Consider the following 25,599-nt stretch of genomic DNA (forward strand, 5'->3'; position numbering starts at 1 on the left):
GTCCAACGCAATCTTACACTGTAAAAAAACCAACCCAGTCTCACCCCATGTCGTCAATATTTGACGACACTTGACCATTCGTCAATATGTGACGCGGAGGGTATACCTTTCGCGTCATTTTTTGACGAACTGGGGACTTCAATACTATTACGTCTGTTGCATTCTCTTCTCCTATTTTCTTACCATTTCCGCGTCGGTTTAGGGTTAGATTTACATAATGACATCCCTACCCAAACCTAACTCTAACCCCAACGCCAGGTGACAACTGTTTCTAACCCCAACGCCAGGTGACAACTGTTTAATTTCGCGTCCACTGTTTAATTTCGCGTACACTGTTTAATTTTGCGTAATCTAACCCTAAACCGACGCGAAAATGGTAAGAAAATAGGAGAAGAGAATGCAACGGACGTAATAGTATTGAAGTCCCCAGTTCATCAAAAAATTACGCGAAAGGTATACCCTCCGCGTCACATATTGACGAATGGTCAAGTGTCGTCAAATATTGACGACATGGGGTGAGACTGTGTTAAAAAAAACACAGTTTGTTGTTTCGATTAAAAAGGTCAAGCTTTGTTTATACTGGTGCTTTGCTCCGCAACGCAAAGTGATGAGGAATTTATAGTTGATGCACTCGCTGTTACACTATTCTTTAAAACAACAGGGGGCGACGAGAAAAAATTGCTGTGCACATCTTGCGAAATGAGGTCTCGCACACACAACCGGCCAATCCGCGCTGATGTCAGTTTTGCTGTCTGCACCAACGCACCCATGTGGACGTGTCGAGTATAAACAAGGCTTAAGTTGCTGTCTTAACTTAATCTCAGTTAATTTAACTTTAAAATATTCGTTTACTCAAAAAAGTGAACTAATTTATTTTTAAGTTGAATTAACTCAAAATATTTAGGCAGCACAAACACCTACTTTTTGAGTTGAAACAACAAATCTTTTTTCGTAGGTATTTACGACTAATTTGTATGACCACATTCATACATTTTTGTGTAATTTGCTTGTACCCCTGTGATGTTGGGGTTTGGGGTTTTCTTTTTTCTCTAAGAATAGTAAGTTTTGTTCGATTCACTTCGTACCATTGACTGTAAAAAAAGATGGACGACGCCTGTTCGCTCCCTTCCATTGGTGAAAAGTGAAGCCGCCAGTGTCCCGATATGGCGCTGACATCTTGGGTCTTGAGTCTGCGCAGTAGCGATTTCGGGACCAGTCATGCGCAGTAATGAGCAGGAAGTGAAGCCGCAAAATCAAAACCCCGCCCTCGCAGAATGCGCATATCACACGATATCACAGCTGTCAATCATGACGTGACACCACCGTTTTTATATCATTAAATAACTAACTAAACACAAACTTACATCAGTGTGATAAAAACTACAATAAATGACAGAAACCACGTTCGGAAAAAAGGTAATTGAAGTGTAATTAATTTTTTTTGTTGGTCTCAAGTCCCATTGAATAACATGGGGAGGCGGGGTTTATGACCTATACTGGGACCAGTCACTGGGGGGGCGATCGAGACATTTTGGCTTCACTTTTCAGGGCTTGTGCGGCACGCTTGCTTCCTACAAATTCATACAAATTAGCCAACTTCTAAAATCCGTATGAATTATGATGAGATCAGGCTGGAAACTTAACTGTAAGCGTTATTTTGTAGGATGATATTTTGGTCAGTTTCACTTATTATTCTTATCTACTGCTATACATTTATATTCACAATGAAATCTAACACCATCTGCTTCTTCATCCTGTAAGTCATTGTTTTTATTCTGTGTGAAAGAGGCAATTGACTCCAATACAAAAGTAAAATCTAACCGTACTAAAACACTGCTCTCTATAAGATCTGATCCGAGACAGAAATTCATATGGCAACATAGAAGCATATGCGGCACGTCTTTACTAATTTCTTGTTCAATGAATGAATAAAAAACTATTTACAGCATTGGCCTTATTTACAGCACACCGACAAATCAGCATTTGATTCGTAACGCCCTCTGTTTGAAACATACGGTATAGCAGGCACAATATATTTACAGTATAAGCATATGCAAATGAAAGTACACTCGCTGCTTTATATACAGAAATTCAAATTTGAGACCTATTGAGAATATTGTACATTTCCCCAGAAGATGAGACACAATACTGGTTAAGAGAAAGAAATAAAAAGAAGCACTTTCGATCATAACCAGTTACCAGTTATAAATTACATTTCAATTATAAATGGCCAGATATTATGATGAATACATGTTATTACAAAAGGCATTCTTATTTGTAAGGCATTCACTGAAGCAAAATTATTCTGTAAGCCATTTTATATACAAAACATCACTGTAGGGTATATTTGAAGGAGCTTACAGTAATGTACATTTATCTGAAAGTACAGTAGATTGAAGGTTACCGTTTTAACTATCAGCCCTGACAGACAGATATCGCTGCATTTCATTACATGAAAAATTATGAATGTCTCGTAGTTTATGAACAAAGTCTGAGCTCCAAAAATAGTCTATACGAGATAGGACAATTAGTTATATTCTTTCCCCCACAATATCATTTTATCACAGTGTTTTTGGAGAAATCTTTCACATCTTCACTAAACTTCAAAGGGCTTCTACTGCTGGCTCTTTTACATATCAAATGTTGCTCCCTTACTGTACTTCAAGATATAACGAATAAATACTTTAAATGAGATGACCAACTGAACATACTTAGACAAATGATACAAAATAAATATAGTCAATAAATGCATTCCTCACTGTGTTTGGTACACTGTAAAAATACAGCGTTTTTGTCAAACAACATATATTTTTATGTTGCTTTAACTTAACTTAACTTAAGTTAAACAATTTTAACTTGATTTTGAGTTATATCCACTTATTACAGGTTCAACCTTAAAATAGTAGGTTGAATTGACTTGCAAACCAAGTTGTTTTAACTTTAGCTGCATTTTTTTACAATGTACCAGTTTTGGTAAAAACAAATGAAGAGCTCAGATGCAAAACCGCGTCTGACGTTTTCTTGTTAATTAGCTTTTTTTACACTCAATGTATAGAAAGTAAGTTACCTGCACTGTAAAAAAAATAAAAGCATTTATTTGCATAAAAAACATGTTCCTGATGAGGTTTCATGTTAATCTGTAATAATGCGATTATCCACTTACCCAATTTATGAAAAAACTGAAGCCAAAACGTTATTTACTAATTTTAAACTCTGTGTATGTTTTGATAATCATTCTGAATCTGATCTCTAACAAAATTCCTTCACAAAAATGCTATTATTTCAGCCTTTTTTTAAACACCCATATTTAAGAGTTTATAAGTATAGAAAAAAAATATGGATAGGAAGAACGTTTTTTTTCACGTTTTGTTTGTTTATTGTTTGTTTGAAAGCAGAGGGTCTGTTCTTTCAATTGATATATTTGTATGTTTATATATATTTTAGAAGAAAAATTTCCTGGAAGGCATTTTGTGAAACTTTTATAAAATCACAAAAAATGCTGGCGGACAACTTTTCAAAAAATGTCTGGCGGGGAATGAGTTAACTTTAAAAAAATAAGTTTAACAATTTCAACTTGTTTTTATAAGTTATGTAAACTTTTTTAAGCCAAAACTTAAATTAGTAGGTTGAATTGTGAGGCGTTTTTTTACAATGTGGTTGCCTTCATTTTTTTTTAAATTAAGTTAATTCAACTTAAAAATATTTAACAACTAATACTGTTTATGTTGAATTAATAAAACTTTTGAGGCAAGCAGGTAACCTACTTTTTTAAGTTAAATCAACAAATAATTTTCTTCGGTTTATATCATTATCTAATTTTTGCCCTGTTAAAAAGATTTGTTGGTTTCAACTTAAAAAAGTGTTAGTGCTGCTTTAAAACTTGAATATTTTTAAGGCAGCATGAACATTTACTTTTCTAAATTGAAACCAATAAATCTTTTTTTACAGTGTGAGAACATTTATCAGCTTTTGCATCTAAACTCTTCAAATGGACCATACTAAAACTTATACTTGGCATAACTGAGTTTTGACCAAAGAAAGTCACAAATTCTCAACACTAACAAGTAAAAAATCATAAAGCAAAAACCAAACAAAATGTAATTCTCAATAATTCCCAAAGGAAATATGCAAATTTAGCACCCAATACATAAAATTTAAAAGGGACAGAATTTTAAAATGATCCTCAATCTCTAACTGTGCATGTTTTAATCATAACCAATGGCACGTGGTTAAGTGTATTCACATTTTCCTCACAGATCATTACAAATAAGACACTCATGCAAATCTGTTTAAATGAGCTCCTTAGAAAACTATTAACAATGAGTGTTTTGAAATTACAAAAAGCAAAAGGAAAACTGTCAACTTTTAAAATTGTGATACGTCTGTACACATAATTACATTGAACCTCTCTCCTCCAGACTGATTCAGACGCTCGTGCAGTTCGGAATTTCCCTTGTGCTTTCACAGGTGTTGATCACGGCCCCTGATCCCCAAAACACACAAACAAACACATTAGTCTTAAGAAACACATTCTACAAATAATTTATTCACTATCATGCCATCCCAGATATACCGTATATGACTTCCTTTCTTTAGCCAAACACAGAAAAATAAGTTTATAATAAAATGCTGTCATGTTATCGTCTCATATGGTGCTCAACATGTTAAAACTCCAAAAAATGCAATAAAATAATCCAAATAATCCAAAAGTGGCAAATGTCTTCTAAAGTGAAAAAATATATATTTGCAAGTGAAAATAGGGGAGATTTCACAAGACTTTTTAAAGTCAAATAAATCTTTGGTGTCCCCAGAGTACATAAGTGAAGTTTTAGCGCAAAATATCATACAGATAATTTATTATAGCATGTTAAAATTGCCACTTTGTAGGTGTGAGCAAAAATGTGCCGTTTTGGGTGTGTCTTTTAAAATGCAAATAAGCGGAATTCTGCATGAAATGGCAGTGTCATGGTTGGATAGTGCAGATTAAGGGGCGGTATTATCCCCTTCTGACATCACAAGGGGAGCCAAATTTCAATAAACTATTTTTTCACATGCTTAGAGAGAATGGTTTACCAAAACTGAGTTACTGGGTTGTTCTTTGTCACATTTTCTAGTACTGGGGACCCAATTATAGCACTTTAACATAGAAATAATGTAGTTTAATGTAAAAGAAAATAATTTGAAACATAAAAGCCATTTTTACAACCTTGTTGCAGGCAAAGAGATGCATTGCTGTGGTGTGATTTATTTTCTGGGTGGCACCGTATCGAACATGTTTATTCATCACACTAACCCAAATACGATCCCATGCCTTTTCCTCTTTTATGCATTAATTAATGTTTCTTTATAACCACTGGTAAAAAGCACCAATTAAATATTAATTTGTGGTTATTAAGCAATTACGTGATCACAGATGCATCCGCTGGGGAAACCGCTACTTGGGCTCACTGCATATACTTCTCATTAGCATCATTTGTCAGATTATAAATTGGATTTGGTCTGATTTTCCAACTGTTTTTCATGTGAAATTAGGAAAGCGTTACAATTTTACCAACAATCAAGCTTGCCACAACAATAATGTCTATCCCTTTAAGTAGTTTAAAAAAATAAAATACAGCCCAACATTGACATGAGATATCCAAAGAAGGTATACTGACTTTTGGCACGGGCCTCCAGCTCTTTCTCCATCAGCTCTTTCTGGCTGGAGAACTCGCTTAGGGTGATTTTGGGCGTGGTGTCATTTTGGCCCACCGTACTGATCATCTCCTGCTCTTTCTCATGGTTCACCTCCGCATAAATGTTAATCCAGGGGATTTTTCTGCACAGGTAAAAGGGAAAGTGTTGTTTTAAAGGGTGTTATTTCACTACTTAAACACACACTGTAAAAACTAAAAGTCAAATTTACTTAAATGACTTCAATTGGTAACACAAAAAAATGTTGTGTCAACTTCAACTCGTCTGGGTAATATACTGATGCCGCAATAGCTAGCCTGTTTGGAACCGAGCAGATATTAAATCACAACACTGTGTGACACTTGCATTACATGCGAATGGCCCCTATGCTAATAGAATTTTGTTTCTCTCTCCCTGTCTCATCCTCGAACCTGAGGACATTGAGACAAACAGACCCAATTTCGGCTGCCGTGGAGGTCAACACACCACTGATCTACTGGCCGTCCTTCAACGTGATGCCCAGCCGATGCCTGACCAACGACCACCGACGGAAATCATTTAATCTCCTTATCCGTTTACATACTGTTTATATCCCATTTAAATATATACATGTACAGTCGATATATAAATCTCCCAAGGGTTTTTTCCCTCCTAGGACTTTTTTTCCTCCTAGGCTTAAAAAGTCGGGAATGTTTTTCTCCTAGGGGCTTTTTCAACACCGGGGAGTCAGCTGACATTGGCTTTAACTTAGCACCCTCTTCTATACGTAACATTATTAATACGCTCGCTTGTAAAATTGGTTCATAGCCGCTGTATTTTGCTACTGATGTTGTGATTATGATTTTTCTGTTTTTTCCTCTGCTTCTATTAATGTAAAGCTGCTTTGAAACAATTACCAATTATGAAAAGCTCTATATAAATAAAATGTAATTGAATTTTTTCACTTAAAAGTAAGAAAATTTAAGGTGAAAACGACTGAAATTGGTAACACCTAAAAAAGTTAAACTTTTCAACTTAAACTTTTTATTTAAATAATCTATTTTTCAGTGTATAGGTTACCAACTGCAGTCATTTTTTTTTAAGTTAATCCAACTTTCACTTTTTACAGTGCAGTTTATTTCTTTCATTGGCATGAAACATCAGCTCAACCAATCAGAACATCTTTCAGAGGAGTTTGGGGTGTGACAAACAATGACAGACATGGAAGTACTTTTGGGGACGTAAAGACACTTTAATTCAGCAGGCATTCATAAAACACTCAATCCAATTTTAATACAGAAATCACGATAATGTCATATCAACTGACCAAAATGAATCACATTTTTAAAGTGTGTGCCCACAACAGCAGAAAATTGGCATAATGCACACAACAACACAAGGCAATAGAACTGCACAACGTGGCATCTTGTTAAACTGCGTGTTTGTACATGCAAAACAGTTATTAAATACTGTGCGACTCCAATCACAATCCTTTCTTGTGTTCCTGAAGTAATTACAATGATAATTGCTGAGCATATTTAATATTTTCCAAAGCAGAAGTTGCTATTAGCGGCAGTGGCATGTACCCAGACAATCAGAGGTAGCTAAAAGCAAAACACATCCACCACTCGTCTTGATAATGTTACGGGACAACCGGAACAAATTGCGGAGATGTTTGTGCAATTCGCCAAAATTTCATGGTGTGCAAAAACAACAGTGGATGTCATCTTCCAAACTCTCTTTATGTTATACTGTACAAAGCCGAATAATTGCTTTGAACATCTTCACTTTATTTTATATTACTGTTAATTTCCGAGTTAATTGCTTTGTTTTTCCAAGTGTGATTTTCCATAAATATGCTTCTTTTTAAATAACTTGTGCAAAAAAGACAAATTACATCTATTATTAATGACTGTTTCAACATTTCTCCGAGTCTTTTCCATTTAAATTATTTTGAGACGAAATAAATTATTCAAAGCGTTACAAAACAGTTTTCCACCGGAGGAACCACAGCTGCATATTAAACAATTCAGTGATGTTTTCTTCCCATTCACAGCCGTATCCGAACAAAACACAGGTAAAAATAGCACGCTCAAAAAACCTCAAAGAAAGTCGTACCTGGTCCCGACCAAACATATTTTACTTTCCTTCTTTATATTTAGCTTTAAACGACAGACACTATGAAGTGCTTGGTGAGTCCGTATGACTCAAGTCATAGTAAAATGTATCTGGGTGATTCTCGCGAAATTAGACTTATGAGGTGTCATGAATCATTTTGATAAAAAAAGTAAATGCAAAGTAAGAGTATCAAAATAAGAAGCATACAGTTACAAACATCTCTTCATGTACTACTTTGCACATGATTTCAAATGACAAACCAATTTTGTAGTTTTTTTTCCACATTTAAGGGGAACATTTTCATTACCGCAACGTGTCCATGACTGGATTTGGGTTCTTTGACATTGAAATATTTATAATTAAAAAAATCTAAAAACTATAAAATAAACATGTGGTATTTGGTGATCATTGGTAAATGTAGAGACAATAATAAGGAATATACATGTGTCCAAGACCAATTTTCTCATCCTCCGCAACAATTTTCAATCATTGTTTAAGCCCTCAAGAAACTAACTTTTACATTAAAAAATAGTTGGAAGGGACACAATTGACTGTGACACTCAAGATGACTACCAGGTAAGCAGTTCTTATTGAGTTTTTTTGTCGTATACCTAGACAACTTTTTAGTTCTCATTACCGAAACATGAGTTTGTAAATGCATATATTTAATGTAATATCATGTTGCGGTAATGATAATTTTTGATAATGATAATCTGAAAAATGTAAATAATTTTATAGAAAATATTTTTTAAATTCTCTAATTGTAATGGTTCTAGTAAGTCCAGACCTTAATCTTATATGTACAAAAAATGGCTTTAAGGGCTTTTTAAAAAATCTGATGCTTGACACCTTTTAAATCTGGATATCGTGAGAGTCACCCATCTGTGATGTGTGATGTCTTTGCATGGATGTACCTCTTAAATTTGTAGATGAGAAATACAGCTAACCCCAAAAACACCACGGATAACAGCATCAGCATCGCAGAACTGCTATGTCTTGGGATCGAGTCAACCAGTGGAGCTAATACACACACACACAGAGAGAGAGAGAGAGAGAGAGAGAGAGAGAGAGAGAGAGAGAGAGAGAGAGAGAGAGAGAGAGAGAGAGAGAGACTACATGAAATATCACCTTACAGCTGAAGTGTTTCATATTTTCAATGTTTTAATATCTCATTTTGCAGCTTAATAAACAAATTATATATATATAATTTTATGTGTTTTTTTAACTTTAATTAAAATCTGAAAATTGTTGCAATCCTTCTCTGATGACTTCAGCTAGATGGATTGGGCGGATCATCTGTTAACCCCGCCCCCTCTGACTGTCATTGCAATTTCCATTTCTGAATGAAACGCCTACTTTCTATTTCCAATCAAGGCTCATTGGAAAAGACAAGCCACGCCCACTAGTTTCCTTGTATTACTCCCTTTAACTCATAAATACATTGCAACTTTCACAGGAGCTTTAACCAATGGTGTAACTTTACTTTACTTTAGTTCCCCTTCACTAAAAATGTCTGTCATATCTAAAATTGTGCATCGAAGACCTGTGAAGTGAATTAAAGGATGCCAACAACCCGTCTTATATCTTCACATCTGTTTAAATCCCCCGTGACATCATTTGCTAGAGATTCCCTTTGGCGCTCTCCAAGGGACTTTTGCCAAATGTTGGCAACCTTCGAAAATCATTCACGGGAGCCTTAAACCCTCTGGCAACATATTTCCTTCTGTGACGTTCCTGTTGAAAGAAATCCCCACGAGTCCTTTGACCTTTTCTAGGAACATCTTGAAAGCTTTCTGGACCTTTTGGTATCAAATAAATGGGAAGGAATCTGATGCGGCTCAGTCAGGGAGACAGCCTGCTTCACTGTTAATGTGCACTGTGGGTAAAAGCATAGGCTGTCACATGATGAAAAACTTTACTCTGTTCTAGTTACCGCTATTATCACCGCATGCAAGCCATTACTAACCCTACCATGAAGCTGGAAATACATAGCAACCAGTGCCACTGAAGAACTTTTATAGTACATAATGACACATGAACCTGATGAACTGTGCCACATGATGATCTATAAGATATAGATTTTTCAAATGAGCTGTCAGTGCTACTAAACACTTCTGGACACTTTTTATCATTTATTTAAGCTCAGTGTCCTGTTTTAAGATTGTTTTGATCATTATGAAAGTGAAATGATTGCCTGGAGTAGTACCTCTTTTAAGGAATAACTGTGTTTTGATTCATAAATAGGCCAAATTAACACAGTCGACCACAGAACCTAAATCATTTCGGTGTAGATTTTCTTCCCAAGCCGTGATTGCCAGTAAGCAATCATCTAATTTCAACGCTTTCAACATCTCTGATGGGGCATAAAAGTGCAAAACTCTCAACAATAAATAATGCTTAGAGACACACCTCTCTGGTCTTTGGAAAGCAATCATCATAATTACCCAGAAGAATCTGAGGAACCATAAACATCACCTAACAGAGTCCGCCGAGGAAGATCAACCGAAATAAACCTTTTCAAATTAATCAAGTGTAAGCAAGCGTGTGCTACTGATGTCTTCTGTTTATTTTTAGGATTAAAACAGATGAAAAATATGTCACAAATGTCAATAAGTGGCAGTCGTGGCCTAGTCGGGCTTATAACCCAAAAGTTGCCAGTTTGATTCCCAAGACCACCAGGTTGCGATCTCCTAAAGCAAGGCACATTTCCCCCAATTGCTCCCCGGGTGCTGCAGTGTTAGCTTCCCATTGTTCCAGATGTACTGGATGTGTGTTCACTACTACTGGGATTGGTTAAATGCAGTAGTTATGCGGTATAACAAAAGTTGTCACTGGGATGGTACCTTGCTGGTAAAAAGTGTACCATTTTGGTACAGATATGTACCATTTGAGGTACCAGTATACCAATGTGTACCTTAGAGGCACCAATATGCACATTTTAGGTAAAAAGTATACTTTTTGAAAAAGTACTGCCCCAGTGACATCTTTTGTTGTACCGCATAACACCTTTTTGTGCAACAAGATGTGTAGTCACATTTCAAATATGGGTTAGCATACTGTATGTTTCCCATCACTTTTTTCATTGTAATACGGCTTTTTCTTACCTAATGTTAATTGTGTGACATAAACGATGACCCGAGAGCCGGACTTCAGCTCGAACTCCACCGAAATCTGATTCAATGCATTGACCAGGACTTCTGATAACTAGTAAGAGAAGAAATCACTTAGGTTAAATACACATCAGATATATACATTTTCTGAAAAAAAAAAAGTGGAACGATGTACCTGAAAGTAGATCTATGGGAATTATTTATTATCTTTATTTTAAATATGTGACCCATTATGTGAAAAACCAAAATTTTTTGTGTGCGATTAATCGCGAATAATCTTTTGACAGCTCTAAAAAATAAACATAACCTTGATATCTTTATTGACTAAGTAAGGTCATATCAAAGATTGAGATCAATGTAAAGTCACATAAATAGTTTGATATATAGTTTAAAAAAAGTAAATTTTGTAAAATAGTACAACTAAATAGTAAATAGTAAAGTGCAGTACAGTACAGTACAGTCCCTATTTTAAAAGCTCCTTGTCCTTGTAATTCCAATTAGGTACCGGTCCTTTCGACATTTTGGCCGCAGAACCAACTATGCCTTTAGGGGGAAAAAAAAAATGGTGTAAACCACTGTAAAAATGTTGTAGGATCCCCTTGAGAATATTTCTGACATACCGTCTCCTTTTTTAGTGACAATTACTTTCAATGCAGCCCCAGGCAGAGGCTGCTCTATACTTCACATCGAGGTCCATCTTTCTCAATCACATTTCAACCTTCACCATTAATAGGCAACGTTCAAATTTGCATCTTATCAGAATAGCTAGTTATTCATCTGACCTGCTCCAGATGCTCTTCACTCCTTTTTCTGCCATCTGATTGGTTCCTGGGAGGAAGCAGGAAGAGTTCGGCGGCAGTCGGAATTCCGGGAAAGACAGCGACCAGAAGCTGGTCCTCTGGAATATCCGGCGCGACCTAATCGTCAGAGGACGAAATGCGGTCAGAGTGTGTACTGTAATGGGGCGAACACACCAAATGCGAAATCAACGTTTTGCGCGAGTAGATTACATACAAAGACACGAATTGACGCAAATGCGATGCAAATGACGCAAACTTGATGAAAACAGTTGCTATTCGCTTCAAACGTGGCTTTGAAACAATATTGCATGACACAAAAGTTAAATCCCACTAGTAATCTAGAGCGAGGAACGCGATGCTTCGCGTTTGGTGTGTACGCAACATAAGCTTGCATGGTTAAAATGTTATGTGTAAACAAGGCTCATGGGTTTTGAAAAAAAATGATCAAACCTGTGCATTGCTTATGGATGCAAGCAGGATACACACGTAGAACATCTAAAAACCTCATTCAATATATTTGGTAGAGACCTACTCTAAAAGCTCAAAGGTCCCAACATTACTGTCTACCACAGATCCGATAAAATGAAGACCACCATGTATTGTCAGAGGCACCCATTAATGTCTATCTGCCTCATAAAGAAGAAATTATCCAAGATCCAAGGTAAATAATCTGATAGGGCTCGATCGGTTATAAACCTCAGCCTCAGGACTCGACACCCCCTAAGCTAAATTTACATCAAGCTGAGCAGCCAGACCCAAGTCAGCCTCAAAAATCAATACTAGGAGTGTAAGTTTGTCCTCGTTACTACAATATTGAAGCGTAAACCCCTGGGGCTCATTGAAAGACTCAGCCTGTGTGATATTCCTAATGATTAATGGACGTCTCCACCCTCCAGACATTATTTCTATCCGGCTTAAAGTTAGTTTCAACATTCACCCCCTTTTGCCAGCGAATTAAGGTCCAAAAAGGCCATTAGATGGCAAAAGAGAGATATAATGTAACAATGCTCTTAATTACACCCGACTAATAGCTTAAGAGTAATTGCTTAAATTAAACCACTGAATGTCAAAACATTCCCTTTCCCAGATAGAGGAACTGTGAAATTACATTTAAAGGCACAGAGACAACGATTCATTACAGGGGAGGACGAAGTTGCTATTAAAGAGTTGTTTAGACATCTGTTGTTTTATCTATCAACGTGGTTCATCTTGGCCCGTTTAAGTAAAACCCCGTTCAGCTGTGTCTAGTAGCGGCGGCAGAATGCAAATATGCAGTTTTTGTTGGATATTTCGTACAGTAGGCCCGCATGCAATCATTCATATGTAAAACGCAATGTGAAACACAATAAAAAAATCAATTTTCGCCACCGTCACAGAGACTGTGAGACACATAAATGCTTCCTCTGTAAAATCGGTGCTTACACAATTTCTTGATTAGAAAAGCCAAACAATCTATTGAGAGGTTCTTACAAAGGGCCGAATTTGCACAGCGTGGGTCGGCTTTGAGCTGGAAAATTCTCCGGAGTGCACTTTGGTCAAGATGAGAGTTCTTATTTAGGTAAATATGTTTGAATGTTGCTGGAATAGAAATGTAACAAATGACCTGTTCAACATAGCCAATAACCCAAGAGATTTTCTATCGGGATATATACAAAATGTATGGGAAAGCCCATAAAGGAGTATAGTTTCGTTTGTGTACGCAAATATATGCGAACGGCCGAATGCGAAGTATAGTTTTTATTGAAGTGACAAAATGCAAAGCACTGTAATAAAAAGATTTGCTGGATCAACTAAAAAGTAAGTTACTTGGTTGCCTTAAAATTTTGAGTTAATTCAACTTTAAAATATTAGTTAACTCAAAAAAGTCAAAAGTTTTTGTTGTCAACAAATATTTTTATGCAAGCAGGTAACTTACTTTTTTAAAGTTGCGGCAACTAAATTTTGCAGTGCACTCTTCTGATGACGAAAGTGCACTGCACGATGACCCTTGTGTATGCGTAAAAAAAGATTTTTTGGATCGACTTAATAATAAGTAAGTTACCTGGTTCCCTTAACATGTTGAGGTAATTCAACTTTAAAATATGAGTTAACTCAAAAAAGTTTTGTAAAATTTTTAGGCAACAGGGTAACTTACTTTTTTAATTTGTGCAAACTACTTCTTTTACAGTGTGCATCTCTTGGGTTACATATTAATTCTCCTGTAGGCACATGCGCGACCTACGTGGACAAAGAATGGGTTTAAATAATTTAGCAGTGCGCATGCAGTACGTGCGCACTCTTCTGAAGACGGAAATTGCGTACCCTCGTGTATGCATAAAAAAGATTTGCTGGATCAACTTAAAAAAGTAAGTTACTTGGTTGCCTTAAAATTTTGAGTTAATTCAACTTTAAAATATTAGTTAACTCAAAAAAGTCAAAAGTTTTTGTTGTCAACAAATATTTTTATGCAAGCAGGTAACTTACTTTTTTAAAGTTGCGGCAACTAAATTTTGCAGTGCACTCTTCTGATGACGAAAGTGCACTGCACGATGACCCTTGTGTATGCGTAAAAAAAGATTTTTTCGATCAACTTAATAATAAGTAAGTTACCTGGTTCCCTTAACATGTTGAGGTAATTCAACTTTAAAATATGAGTTAACTCAAAAAAGTTTAGTACAATTTTTAGGCAACAGGGTAACTTACTTTTTTAATTTGTGCAAACTACTTCTTTTACAGTGTGCATCTCTTGGGTTACATATTAATTCTCCTGTAGGCACATGCGCGACCTACGTGGACAAAGAATGGGTTTAAATAATTTGGCAGTGCGCATGCAGTACGTGCGCACTCTTCTGAAGACGGAAATTGCGTACCCTCGTGTATGCATAAAAAAGATTTGCTGGATCAACTTAGATAAGTAAGTTACATGGTTGGCATAACATGAGGTAATTCAACTTAAAAATATTAGCTAGCTCAAAAAAGTTGAGTAAAATTGTTGAAAGAAGTAGGTTGCACAACTTAAAAAAATAAGTTACCTGGCAACCAGGTTACTTACTTTTTTAAGTTGTGCAACCTACTTCTTTTACAGTGTGCATCTCCTGGGCTACATATTAATTCTCTTGTAGGCGCTTGCGCGACCTACGTGTTCAAAGTATGCAGGGTTTAAAAAATTTAGCAGGGCGATTACAGTTCACGCATACTTTTCTAATGACAAAACATTTCTTCACGTACACTGTACGAGGACCCTCTTGTACGCGTAAAAAAAAGTATTTGTTGGATCAACTTAAAAAAGTAAGTTACGTGGTTGCCTTAAAGTGTTGAGGTAATTCAACTTTAAAATATTAGTTAGCTCAAAAAAAAATTGTAAAATTGTTGAAAGAAGTAGGTTGCACAACTTAAAAAATTACAAAGTATGCAGGGTTTAAAAAATGTTGCAGTGCGCATACAGTACACACACACTCTTCTGATGACAAAAAATTGCGGCATGTGCACTGTATAAGGACCCTTGTGTACACGTAAAAAAAAGATTTGTTGGATCAACCTAAAAAAGTAAGTTACCTGGTTGCCTTAACATGTTGAGGTTATTCAACTTTAAAATATTAGTTAGCTCAAAAAAGTTGTGTAAATTAGTTTTTAATATTTTTAGGCAACCAGGTAACTTATTTTTTTTTAAGTTGTGCCAACTACTTCTTTTACAGTGTGCATCTCCTGGGCTACACACTACTTCTTTGTAGGCACATGCGCGACCTACGTGTACAAAGTATGCAGGGTTTAAAAAAGTAAGCAGTGCGCGCACAGTACACGCACACTCTTCTGAAGACGAAAATTGCGTCAAGTGCAAAGTACAAGGACCCTTGTTTACGTGTAAAAATATTATTTGTTGGATCAACTTAATAAAGGAAGTTACCTGATTGCCTTACAAATGTTGAGGTAATTCAACTTAAAAATATTAGTTAACTCAAAAAAGTGAAAAGTTTTTGTTGTCAACTAATATTTTTAGGCAAGCAGGTTACTTGCTTTTAAGTTGCGCCAAACTAAATTTTGCGGTGCGCATACAATACGTGTACACTCTTCTGATGACAAAAATCGGGTCAAGTGCACTGCACGAGGACCCTCATGTATGCATAAAAAAAGATTTGTTGGATCAACTTAATAAGGTAAGTTACCTGGTTGCCTTAAAGTGTTGAGGTTATTCCACTTTAAAATATTAGTTTTTGTAAAATTTGTAAAATCTTAATTGGTTTTAATATTTTTAGGCAACCAGGTAACTTACTTTATTTAAGTTGTTGCAAACTACTTTTTTTACAGTGCGCATCTCCTGGGCTACACACTACATTCTCCTGTAGGCACATGCACAAGCTACGCGTACAAAATATGCAAGGTTTAAAAAATGTAGCAATGCGCATACAGTATGCGCGCACTCTCCCGATGACGAAAATTGCGTTATGCGCACTCTGCAAGGACAGTATACGAAATATACAAAAATGGACCATTCTTCTGCCTTAAGTAGTACAGTACTTAAAAGTAACACCTATCTCTGCATCCAAACCCTGTTACTGACCTTCTCTATCCTCATCTCCCCTGGCCGTTTTACAACTATTGCCCTTGTGTACCACAACACAAACCCTTCCTTCCCTCAGCCTCCTACACATTGCCTCAAATAGGCGTCTTAAATGGACCTTGACTTTGATTATTCCCTCCCTCTCTTCTTCTCTTTTAATAAACTGGGCTGTTTATCACCCGTAGTATGGATAAAGTGTATCCCCTGCCTCTAGGGCACTACGAAATGCACTTTAAATGTTAGACGATAAATGAAACGGAAGAAACGAGAATGGAAAATGCGAGCCGTTTTATCACGAGGGCCCCGACACTAAGCCATTAGGCTTTGAACTTGACGTTGAAACAGAGGCATAAAGTTCGAAAAGGACACTTTTACTTCTGGAGAATTCTGGGTAATCTTCTCATAGCAGGTGAGTCAAGGGATCTAAAGCCAGGAATCGAGGCCGGTGGATAATGAGTGGGAAAGAACGTGTAGAAGAGCAAGTATGGTGTGAGATTGTTAGCTGTTTTTGTGCTAAGTTTCCTATTCTGACCTTGCTCTCTGGAAGATTTTTAATGCTAAGTTTCCTATGAGGGGGCTTAGGGTCACTCAAGGTGTTCGGGGTTATTTTTGTGTGTTATAGTGCGAGTATCTGTACAGATTTGGATTTGATTGGGCAGACCACATTTCCACATACAGTAAATGTAATCAACTGTGTCAAACAAAACAAAAACATAGTCAAATTATGTTTTGCTTTAATCTATTATAATGTCAGGAGGTTTCATTGAGGGGTAAGGTGTACAGTTTCTTACATTACTTATGAGGTAAATAGCCGTATAATAAGCAAGATAATGTACAGGCAGTCGGTTGTTATCAAAAATGGCTGCCTATACATTATCCCTTATTTATCCCATGTCAGGTTCATACTACACAATATTTTTGTCTGTTGCAATGTTTATTATTGTTGTGTCAGAGACAAGATACGTCAGACTACACATTGGTTCCCGACCAAGCATCGCATGCTATCTTTATTGATGTGTGTGATGTTATTGAAAAGGTGGTACTAGCGACTGATGTCTGGAAACAAGAGCTTAAATGTAACCATGGACCACAAAACCAGTCATAAGTAGCATGGATATATTGTTGGCTTTTGCTACAAATACATTGTATGGGTCAGAATATATTTACTGTAGGTCAATGACGTGATGTTAATTATTTTGTGTCCGTATGGTCCAATCAAATGTAAAAGGGTTAAAATTTCAAAATAAATTTGCAGATTACTTGCATACATTCTCTTTTTTGAGGACAAAGTCAAAAATTTCTGGTTTTATTTCATTTTGAAAGAATATTTGGGGGATAATTACAAAAATGTCAATGTGGTGTAACCGGTCTGTGTCAATTGGTGTAACTAGTATTTTTTTTATGAAAATACAAATATATTCATAAAAATTCGGAATAAAATATAATCATCTAGTTTAGTGTAATATTATTTTTTTTACATAAATTTTTACATAATTTGTCAAAGATTACTTAGAAAAAAAGAGCTGTTTTCAGTATATGTCAGGACAAATATTACAAAAACGCATAAAAATTTACATTTAGAAATATTTTTAAATGATTTTTTTATATGATTATGCTTACATGCCATCAAAGTGGATAAAATATTTAATATTTCTCATTCTTTGGCGCAATTGGCGGTTACACTATTTGACATTTTCAGGTCCATTCAGTTTTAACTTTCATCAAAATGGTGCAAATGTAGTTTTTTATTGTAGAAAAATGAACATAAATACACTATGTGCATTGAAATAAACCTGATGCGAGCTTTTAAAACAAGTTTTTAAAAACATTTTTGAATTTCTCATCTTGCCAAACCGTTTTTGTCACTGACCCATTTACAGTCTATACTTTAGCATGGTGTTGGCTATTGCTACAAATACATTGTATGGGTCAGAATTATATTTAGGTCAATGACGTGATGTTAATTATTTTGTGTCCGTATGGTTCAATTAAATGTAAAAGGGTTAAAATTTGCAGATTACTTGCATACATTCTCTTTTTTGAGGACAAAGACAAAAATATATGGTTTTATTTCATTTTGAAAGAATATTTGGGGAATAATTACAAAAATTTCAATGTGGTGTAACCGGTCTGTGTCAATTGGTGTAACTAGTATTTCTTTAAATGAAAAAAATAAATATATTCATAAAAAAATTAAAATATTATCATTTAGTTTATTGTATTATGATTTTTTACATACATTTTTACATCATTTGTCAAAGATTATTTAGAAAACAGAGCTGTTTTCAGCATAAGTTCAGGACAAATATTACAAAAACGCCTTAAAATTTACATATTTAGAAATAACAAATAAAATGATATTTTAAAATGTTTAGTTTTTTTCTTTTTATGTTTAGGCTTACATGCCATCAAGGTGGATAAAATATTTAACATTTCTCTTTTTATTTTTGGCGCAATTGACGGTTACACCATTTGACATTTTCAGGTCCATTCAGTCTTAACTCTCATAAAAATGGTGCAAATGTATTTTTTTATTGCATAACATTAACATAAATACACTATGTGCATTGAAATAAATAATTAGTTATTTAAAAGATTTTTGAATGTCTCATCTTGTCAAACTGTGTTTGTCACTGACCCATTTATAGTCTATACTCTATTTTACAGTATAAGCTATATAGCAAAGCTTTAACAAAACAGCTGGGATTTAAAGCTACTTCTGTTTCAAGGACACAGATATTGAGCTCCATGTGAGTGTCAGACTGACAGCTGTAGTACAAGTGTACAGTATGGGCACTCGAGAGCGGGTCTATCGACCAGCAGTGCTCAACCTCTCCCTGTCGGGATCTGAGCGGAAATGAGACGCAAAGCTGTCCAGACGAGTCCCGCGGCCCTACTGACATTTAAATAAACTACACGCACATCGCAAAAGCCTTGAGCCGCAGGTCATTGCATCACCTCCCAAACACACCGCATTCATCGATCTCAATGTCTAATAATGAAGAACTCTGTCCCTGCAGAGACAGAGAAATCAAAACAGAAACCAGAAGAGATGAAGACAAAGCGTAAGAAGAAGAGATGAGGAGTGATTTGGGCAGGATTTCCGGGTGTTAGGAGATGAGCCGGACGGAAAATAATTCTCGCACTCACTTGAAGAACGGCCTTCTTAATTACCCGACCCACGTCCTGTCTCCATTCAGGGACGTCGGGGTTGGCCTCGTCCAGATTGGGAGAGAAAGACAAAAGAAGCGATTTGAAGAATTCTGTCACAGAGAGAGAGAGAGAGGCAGAGTGAGTGAGAGACCCTTAATTTCTTCTCTCATAAGATGCCCAACACCTTCTATCTGCCATGATTTGTTCCAGGTGATTTAGTTGAGCTGTAGCAGAGTTATCATTACTGACAGGTATGGAAAGGTTAGCGCTGATCACAGATATGATTACAGTCTATTTGGCAGTTGCCAGAAGGGAGTTTTTATGACTAGCTGACAGAGTCGAGACACAATTTCCTGTAATTCTGTATGCTCGGAAAGGCTTGATAATACAAGGGTTATTTATATTTTATATATTCATTAGATGATTGTTACCTGCGAGGAAAAATGTAGAACGGATTACGTACAGTATCAATTAGCCAATGCTAACATGATGCTTATTCAAAATGAACTAATAAGCGTGTTAGTTTTAAGCTTCAGTTAGCGATTCATTCGCACCATCACTCAGAAATGTTCAAAGTACCCGCTTACAGTCTTTTATATATTATTGACTTGTTTCAGTAAAAAATATAGCAACGATTTGATTGTTGTTTGTTTGTGTGATAATAATGCTGGGGGTTTTATTTATATATTAAATGGACATAACTTTTAAAAGGATCTCTTGAAGGAAATGCAATATAATATAACTATATTATCAGTGGTGTATAAAGACCTTACAAGATGAACTTTATGTTTAAAGTTTTTATTACCTTAGAAAAAGAAATTTTTATTTATATACAACGCGGGTCTCCTTAAATGAAAGTTGCCATTTCGCACCACCATTTTTGTACATTAGCCCTAAATGGACAAACTGTTCTATAGAGCGCGTTTTGTCACTACGTTGTCTTAGACGATGACATGTTTGTCCTATGATGACTACCGTACCGAGTTGTTTGTTGGTTGTCTAGTTGGTCTTAACACCAGATGCCACTAAAAATCTACACAGTGGACATTTAAAGGGGCCATGTCACAGGACTTTTTTAAGATGTCAAATAAATCTTTGGTGTCCCCAGAGCACATATGTGAAGTTTTAGCTCAAAATACCATATAAATAATTTATTATAGCATGTTAAAATTGCCACTTTGTAGGTGTGTGCAAAAATGTGCCGTTTTGGGTGTGTCCTTTAAAATGCACATGAGCGGATGAAATTCAAACACTGATCACAATGATGGTGGTTTGTTGAAATTGAAACTCAATTGTTCTGTGAATTATTTTCTCTCTGCACTAAATAGCAGTGCTGTGGTTGGATTAAGGGGTGGTTTTATTATAATAAGAGCTCCTTATGACATCATAAGAAGAGCCAATTTTCAACAACCTATTTTTTCAAGTGCTTGTAGAGAATGGTTCACCAAAACTAAGTTACTGGGTTGATCTTTTTCATATTTTCTAGGTTGATAGCAGCACTAGGGACCCAATAATAGCACTTAAACATGGAAAAAGTCAGATTTTCATGCCATGGCCCCTTTAAGTCCACTATCATTACAATAACACAAGGTAATAACGCAATAATAGAAAATACTCATAAAAAATAAAAAAAATAATTTAGTGAGAAACTATATTGAGATTTTTACTGTTTTGTACGTTGAATCTGATCTCTATCAAAAGTCCTTCACAAAAAAAACCAAGTATATCAGCTTTTTGCTCTAAATTGTATTTTTGAAGAAACCTATCCATATTTGAGAGGTGATAAAAAGAGAAAAAAATAAAGGTAGGATGCAAAGGTTTTTTTGTCTGAAAGCAGAGGGTCTGTTATTTAATTTGATATATTGTATGTTTATACTGTATATTTAAAGAAGAACATTTTCTGGAAGGCATTAAAATTTTGTGAAAGTCATAAAAAATGCTTGCATTGTCTGGCAACTTAAAAAAACACTGCGAGGAACGAGTTAAAGCAACACTAAAGAGTTTTTGCTCTTTGTTCCCCCTACAGGTTGGAAGCGGAATTGTCAATTACCACTGTTGTAAATAATTTAGCCTACTGCAGCAAAGCTGGTTCTGAGTGGATTATAGGTCTGCCGTAAAGCAAGTTTTTGTAGTTTTCACTCGAACTACAGGACCGCGACCCGACAGTTGGAAACTTCTTTAGTGCAGTTCTGGCCGATAGAGGGCGTCAAAGCGAATATGAAAGTGCAGTTCACCCTGTTTTGAGTGGATGAACGACTGAAACCTTTTTGGAAACGTTTTTTTAAAGGTAAAAAAACTCTTTGGTGTTGCTTTAATGTATTTTTCTGTCAAAATAATTATATTTTGTAATTGGATATTATTCAAATATACAAAAAATGCATAGACAAAAATCTCACAAGTACTGTAAAAAATAATTGGCTTACAATTTTATCTATTATTATTTAGTTTTTCCTTCTCTTGTGGTAATATATTGTAGTCTTTATAAACTTAGCACATGTGTGGTGTTCAATTTTTTTGCCTTAAATTCATCTCAAAACTGAGCTTTAGTTGTACTCCAAACACATCAATGCAAAAATGTTATGCATCATTAATGAAATATTTAAATACAATACAAAGAGTTAGTTGTTCAGAGTTGGACATCGTTTTTTTTGTCACTACTGTATATTAGGAGTGTAACTGTAGACAAAATTTAAGGTTTGGTTCAGTTTCGGTACAGTTAGGGAAAAAATGCAAAGCACAAAATTACTTATTTTTTTATAAAAATAGTGTTATTATTATCATAGTTTATTATTAACATTTGAAAATCTCAACATTTGTAAACATAAACAGTTTACATATAGTACACATGTGCACTAGTGATAGACCATTATATCGTCCGGCCAATATACCGGGCCGATTTTTGCGAGTTTTATGTGTATCTGCATCGGCCGATATGTGGCTGCTGTGTTCGCAGATTTTTTCCAGCATTGTTTACAGACAAAGTGCTGGAAGCCGCAATTGATTGCAGGTCATGTGACTAAAAACAACCAACCTTTCCATGACAAAATTGAAAGCTCGGCCTAACGGCTGATCATAGCTGCACAAAGCGGGTTTTTATTTCTCATCTCTATATTTGTAGTAGTAAAGTGCTAGAAATCAATATCCTTTGCTGATAGTTCCTCATCATTGTGGAGAGTGCAGTTCATGGTTCCATAGCATCCTCACCAGTGGCATAGCGTCTGGGAATCCAGGGTATGCACGTGCAAATTGGCCCGGCCCAATAGGGGGCCCGGCCCTGGGCCCGCCCCAGCTTTTGAAATTTTTTTTTTCAATTTAATTTTTATTTGTCACCGCAATAAATATATTTTTGTATGCATATCATGTGAAGTGATTTCTTATTTCTCCGTAATGTCTACACTGTAAAAAAAATCAGTAGAAATTACAATGTAATTGCAGCTGGGTTGCCGGTAATTTACCGTAGATTTAAATTTATGTTATTTACTGGCAAGAGTTTGTTCAAAGATAAATAAATTTTAAATATTAACAAGTCTTTATCTTTACAGAATAAAACTATAAAATAACAGCCTCGTGCAAAGAATTCTGGGAACCAGAAATCATCATCAACCTTTTTCTGTTTTTTGCCTTTTAGATTTTGTTTCCCAGAATGTTTTGCTTTATGCTGTTTTTTTGTTTTACTCTGTTAAGACAAAGACTTGTAAATGTTAAATGTTCATTTAACTTTGAACAAAATGTTGCCAGTAAATAACATAAATTTAAATCTACGGTATATTACCGGCAACCCAGCTGCAATTTCTACGGATTTTTTTTACAGTGTAATTTCTCCGTCATTTCTTGTTTGCCGTTATTTTTTTTGCACTCCGTGGCTGCCGTAGACTACTATGCCACCATTTTTTTTTAAATACATCGCTGCGCAAAAAAAAAGAAAACCCAGTGTGAGAGGTTACTATAGCGGCTATCTACATGAACATGAAGGATGGACAAATATAAACATAAATCGGTATAAAAAATACATATCGGTCGATCCCTAATGTGCACTGAACCAGAAGTCATGTACCGAAACGATTTGGTCTAAACCGTTACACCCCTACTGTTTATAGAATTTTTTTTTTCAATGCATACTGCAAAATCTCGGCAGAAGCGGCAGACCATCATATTTCTGGCATACTGTTTTAAGCCAAGCATGAGGTTTCAGATTTCCTATTCATTTCGCTTACTGATTTTCAAAGGTTGGAATGTCTTCACTCACCTTGCACTGCGATGTTTCTGCTGTCTTGTAATATCGAATCTGCCGAAGACACCTGCACAGTCACTGTGGTCATACCCTCAGTGTTGAACGTGTAGGAAATACTGCTCTCCAATGTGATGATCGGCTAGTGCCACAAACCCACACACAAACAGTTAATACGAAACAAAAAAGCCAACTCATTGACAAACAGGAAGCACTTTTTGTGTGAAGTGCTAAATATTTCTTAAGAGAAATGCATTGAGAAACAGTGACAGTTTAATTGAGGTTTCAACGTGAACATGTGAAAACCATGAATAGATCCGAATCTAAACACCATACGTACAACAAATACTAAATTATAAATGCTTCATCGCTCCAGTTATGTTTATCTTCCACCGTAAAAAAAAAAAATGTCTCGGAGGCCTTAGCCTGAACAAAACGAGGCTGAAAACCTGTAATTAGGAGCTGCTTGTACCTCCGTGTTGTTCCCCAACCACCAAAAATAGGTGAGCGTTCTGAAATGAGAGGGCCAGACCACTGCTGTCAGGTTCACCTCCTTATTCTTAATGACCACATACGGAGCCAACAGCTGTATGTGCTCCACTGGGCCTGTAACACAACCACACACACACTTACGATACAGCAGGACGCCAAAATGAAAGCAAGGTGAGTCTATGATTTATCAATCTAGAACCGAGCTCTTGTGAGTAACCCACATGTCACGTGGAGGTAAAGCGACGACGTGTCGAACCCGAGGCTGTTCTCCGCCAGCGCCGTTACCCTGAAGATCCCTGCACTGCGGTACACGTGTCTGATCCCCTCCTGCGTCCAGCTCAGGTTCGAGTACGACACCGCCGTCCCGTCTCCGAAGTCCAGCTGAATGTTGGTCCTCATGGAGTCCCCCTAAAACAGCACACAAAGTAAATCACAGTAGCATCCTTAATTACTGTCTGTCTGGCAAGCGCGACATAAAACAGCTGCAGCTTCACCATTCTGCTTACACAGACTTTGTCCCATCTGCTTTTAAACACAAAACACTGTTGAGTTGAATCCTGCAGGATGATAAGATGAGGGATTTTGTGTATCTTCAGTCAACAGGAAAATCTCTTTTACAGAGAGAATGCCATAATTACATAGCATACATATTTCACGCTCCGTATTGCATTGATTTAGTTTATAGTGAAGGTCAATTGTATTGCATGTCGATCTGCCTTTCCACTTTATCCAGAAACCCACCCAGCCGTCATTTCACCATCTACAGTATGTTGACTATAACTAAAGTCTGGCTATAAGTAACCCACATCTAGACAAAATATAATTGATTTTGGTTACATTTGGCAACTTGTGAGTTCTATAATATACAGTGAGGTATTAGACGTCTTTTAAACGTAAAATTGCTTGCTGGGTAGAAACATTCATCTACCTGCATGTCTGATACTGTAAAAATCAATGTTATCTGCCCATTTTAAGTCGGGTAAATAAGTTTTTATTATATTCATAACCTTGAGGAACCACAGGACAATTCTATATATTTCTTTAACCAATACTGACCTGTAGAATTTTAATTGAATCACATATCTTCAAGTCAATTAATGCATCTGTTAACAGTGTTCAACTATATACATATACATATATATATACATATACATATATATACATATACATATACATATATATATATATATATATATATATATATATATATATATATACATATACACATACATACATACATACATACATACATATATACATATATACATATATACATATACATATACATATACACATACATACATACATACATACATATACATACATACATATACATATATACATATACATATACATATACATATACATATACATATACATATATATATATATATATATATATATATATATATATATATATATATACACATATATATATATACACACATATATATATACACACATACATATATACATATATATATATATACAGTATAGCACATCAGGAGA

At 35.7% G+C, this 25,599-nt stretch overlaps 1 protein-coding gene across 1 annotated transcript in view; it reads right to left on the bottom strand.

Moving 5' to 3' along the window:
* Positions 1 to 468: 468 nt before the first annotated feature.
* Positions 469 to 25,599, bottom strand: part of sorcs3a (sortilin related VPS10 domain containing receptor 3a) — a 184,588-nt gene continuing 159,457 nt past the window's right edge. Inside the window, exons 18-26 of the mRNA XM_065295394.2 lie at positions 24,312 to 24,498; positions 24,071 to 24,204; positions 23,617 to 23,740; positions 19,368 to 19,480; positions 11,663 to 11,797; positions 10,875 to 10,974; positions 8,685 to 8,790; positions 5,658 to 5,818; positions 469 to 4,483 (exon numbers count right to left, since the gene is read on the bottom strand). Of these exons, the coding sequence (XP_065151466.2) occupies positions 4,425 to 4,483; positions 5,658 to 5,818; positions 8,685 to 8,790; positions 10,875 to 10,974; positions 11,663 to 11,797; positions 19,368 to 19,480; positions 23,617 to 23,740; positions 24,071 to 24,204; positions 24,312 to 24,498 (1,119 nt within the window). The 3' untranslated portion in view covers positions 469 to 4,424. The remainder of the gene's footprint in view (positions 4,484 to 5,657; positions 5,819 to 8,684; positions 8,791 to 10,874; positions 10,975 to 11,662; positions 11,798 to 19,367; positions 19,481 to 23,616; positions 23,741 to 24,070; positions 24,205 to 24,311; positions 24,499 to 25,599) is intronic.

Source organism: Paramisgurnus dabryanus, chromosome 4, assembly GCF_030506205.2.
Source record: "Paramisgurnus dabryanus chromosome 4, PD_genome_1.1, whole genome shotgun sequence".
In the NCBI taxonomy this organism is placed as follows: domain Eukaryota; kingdom Metazoa; phylum Chordata; class Actinopteri; order Cypriniformes; family Cobitidae; genus Paramisgurnus; species Paramisgurnus dabryanus.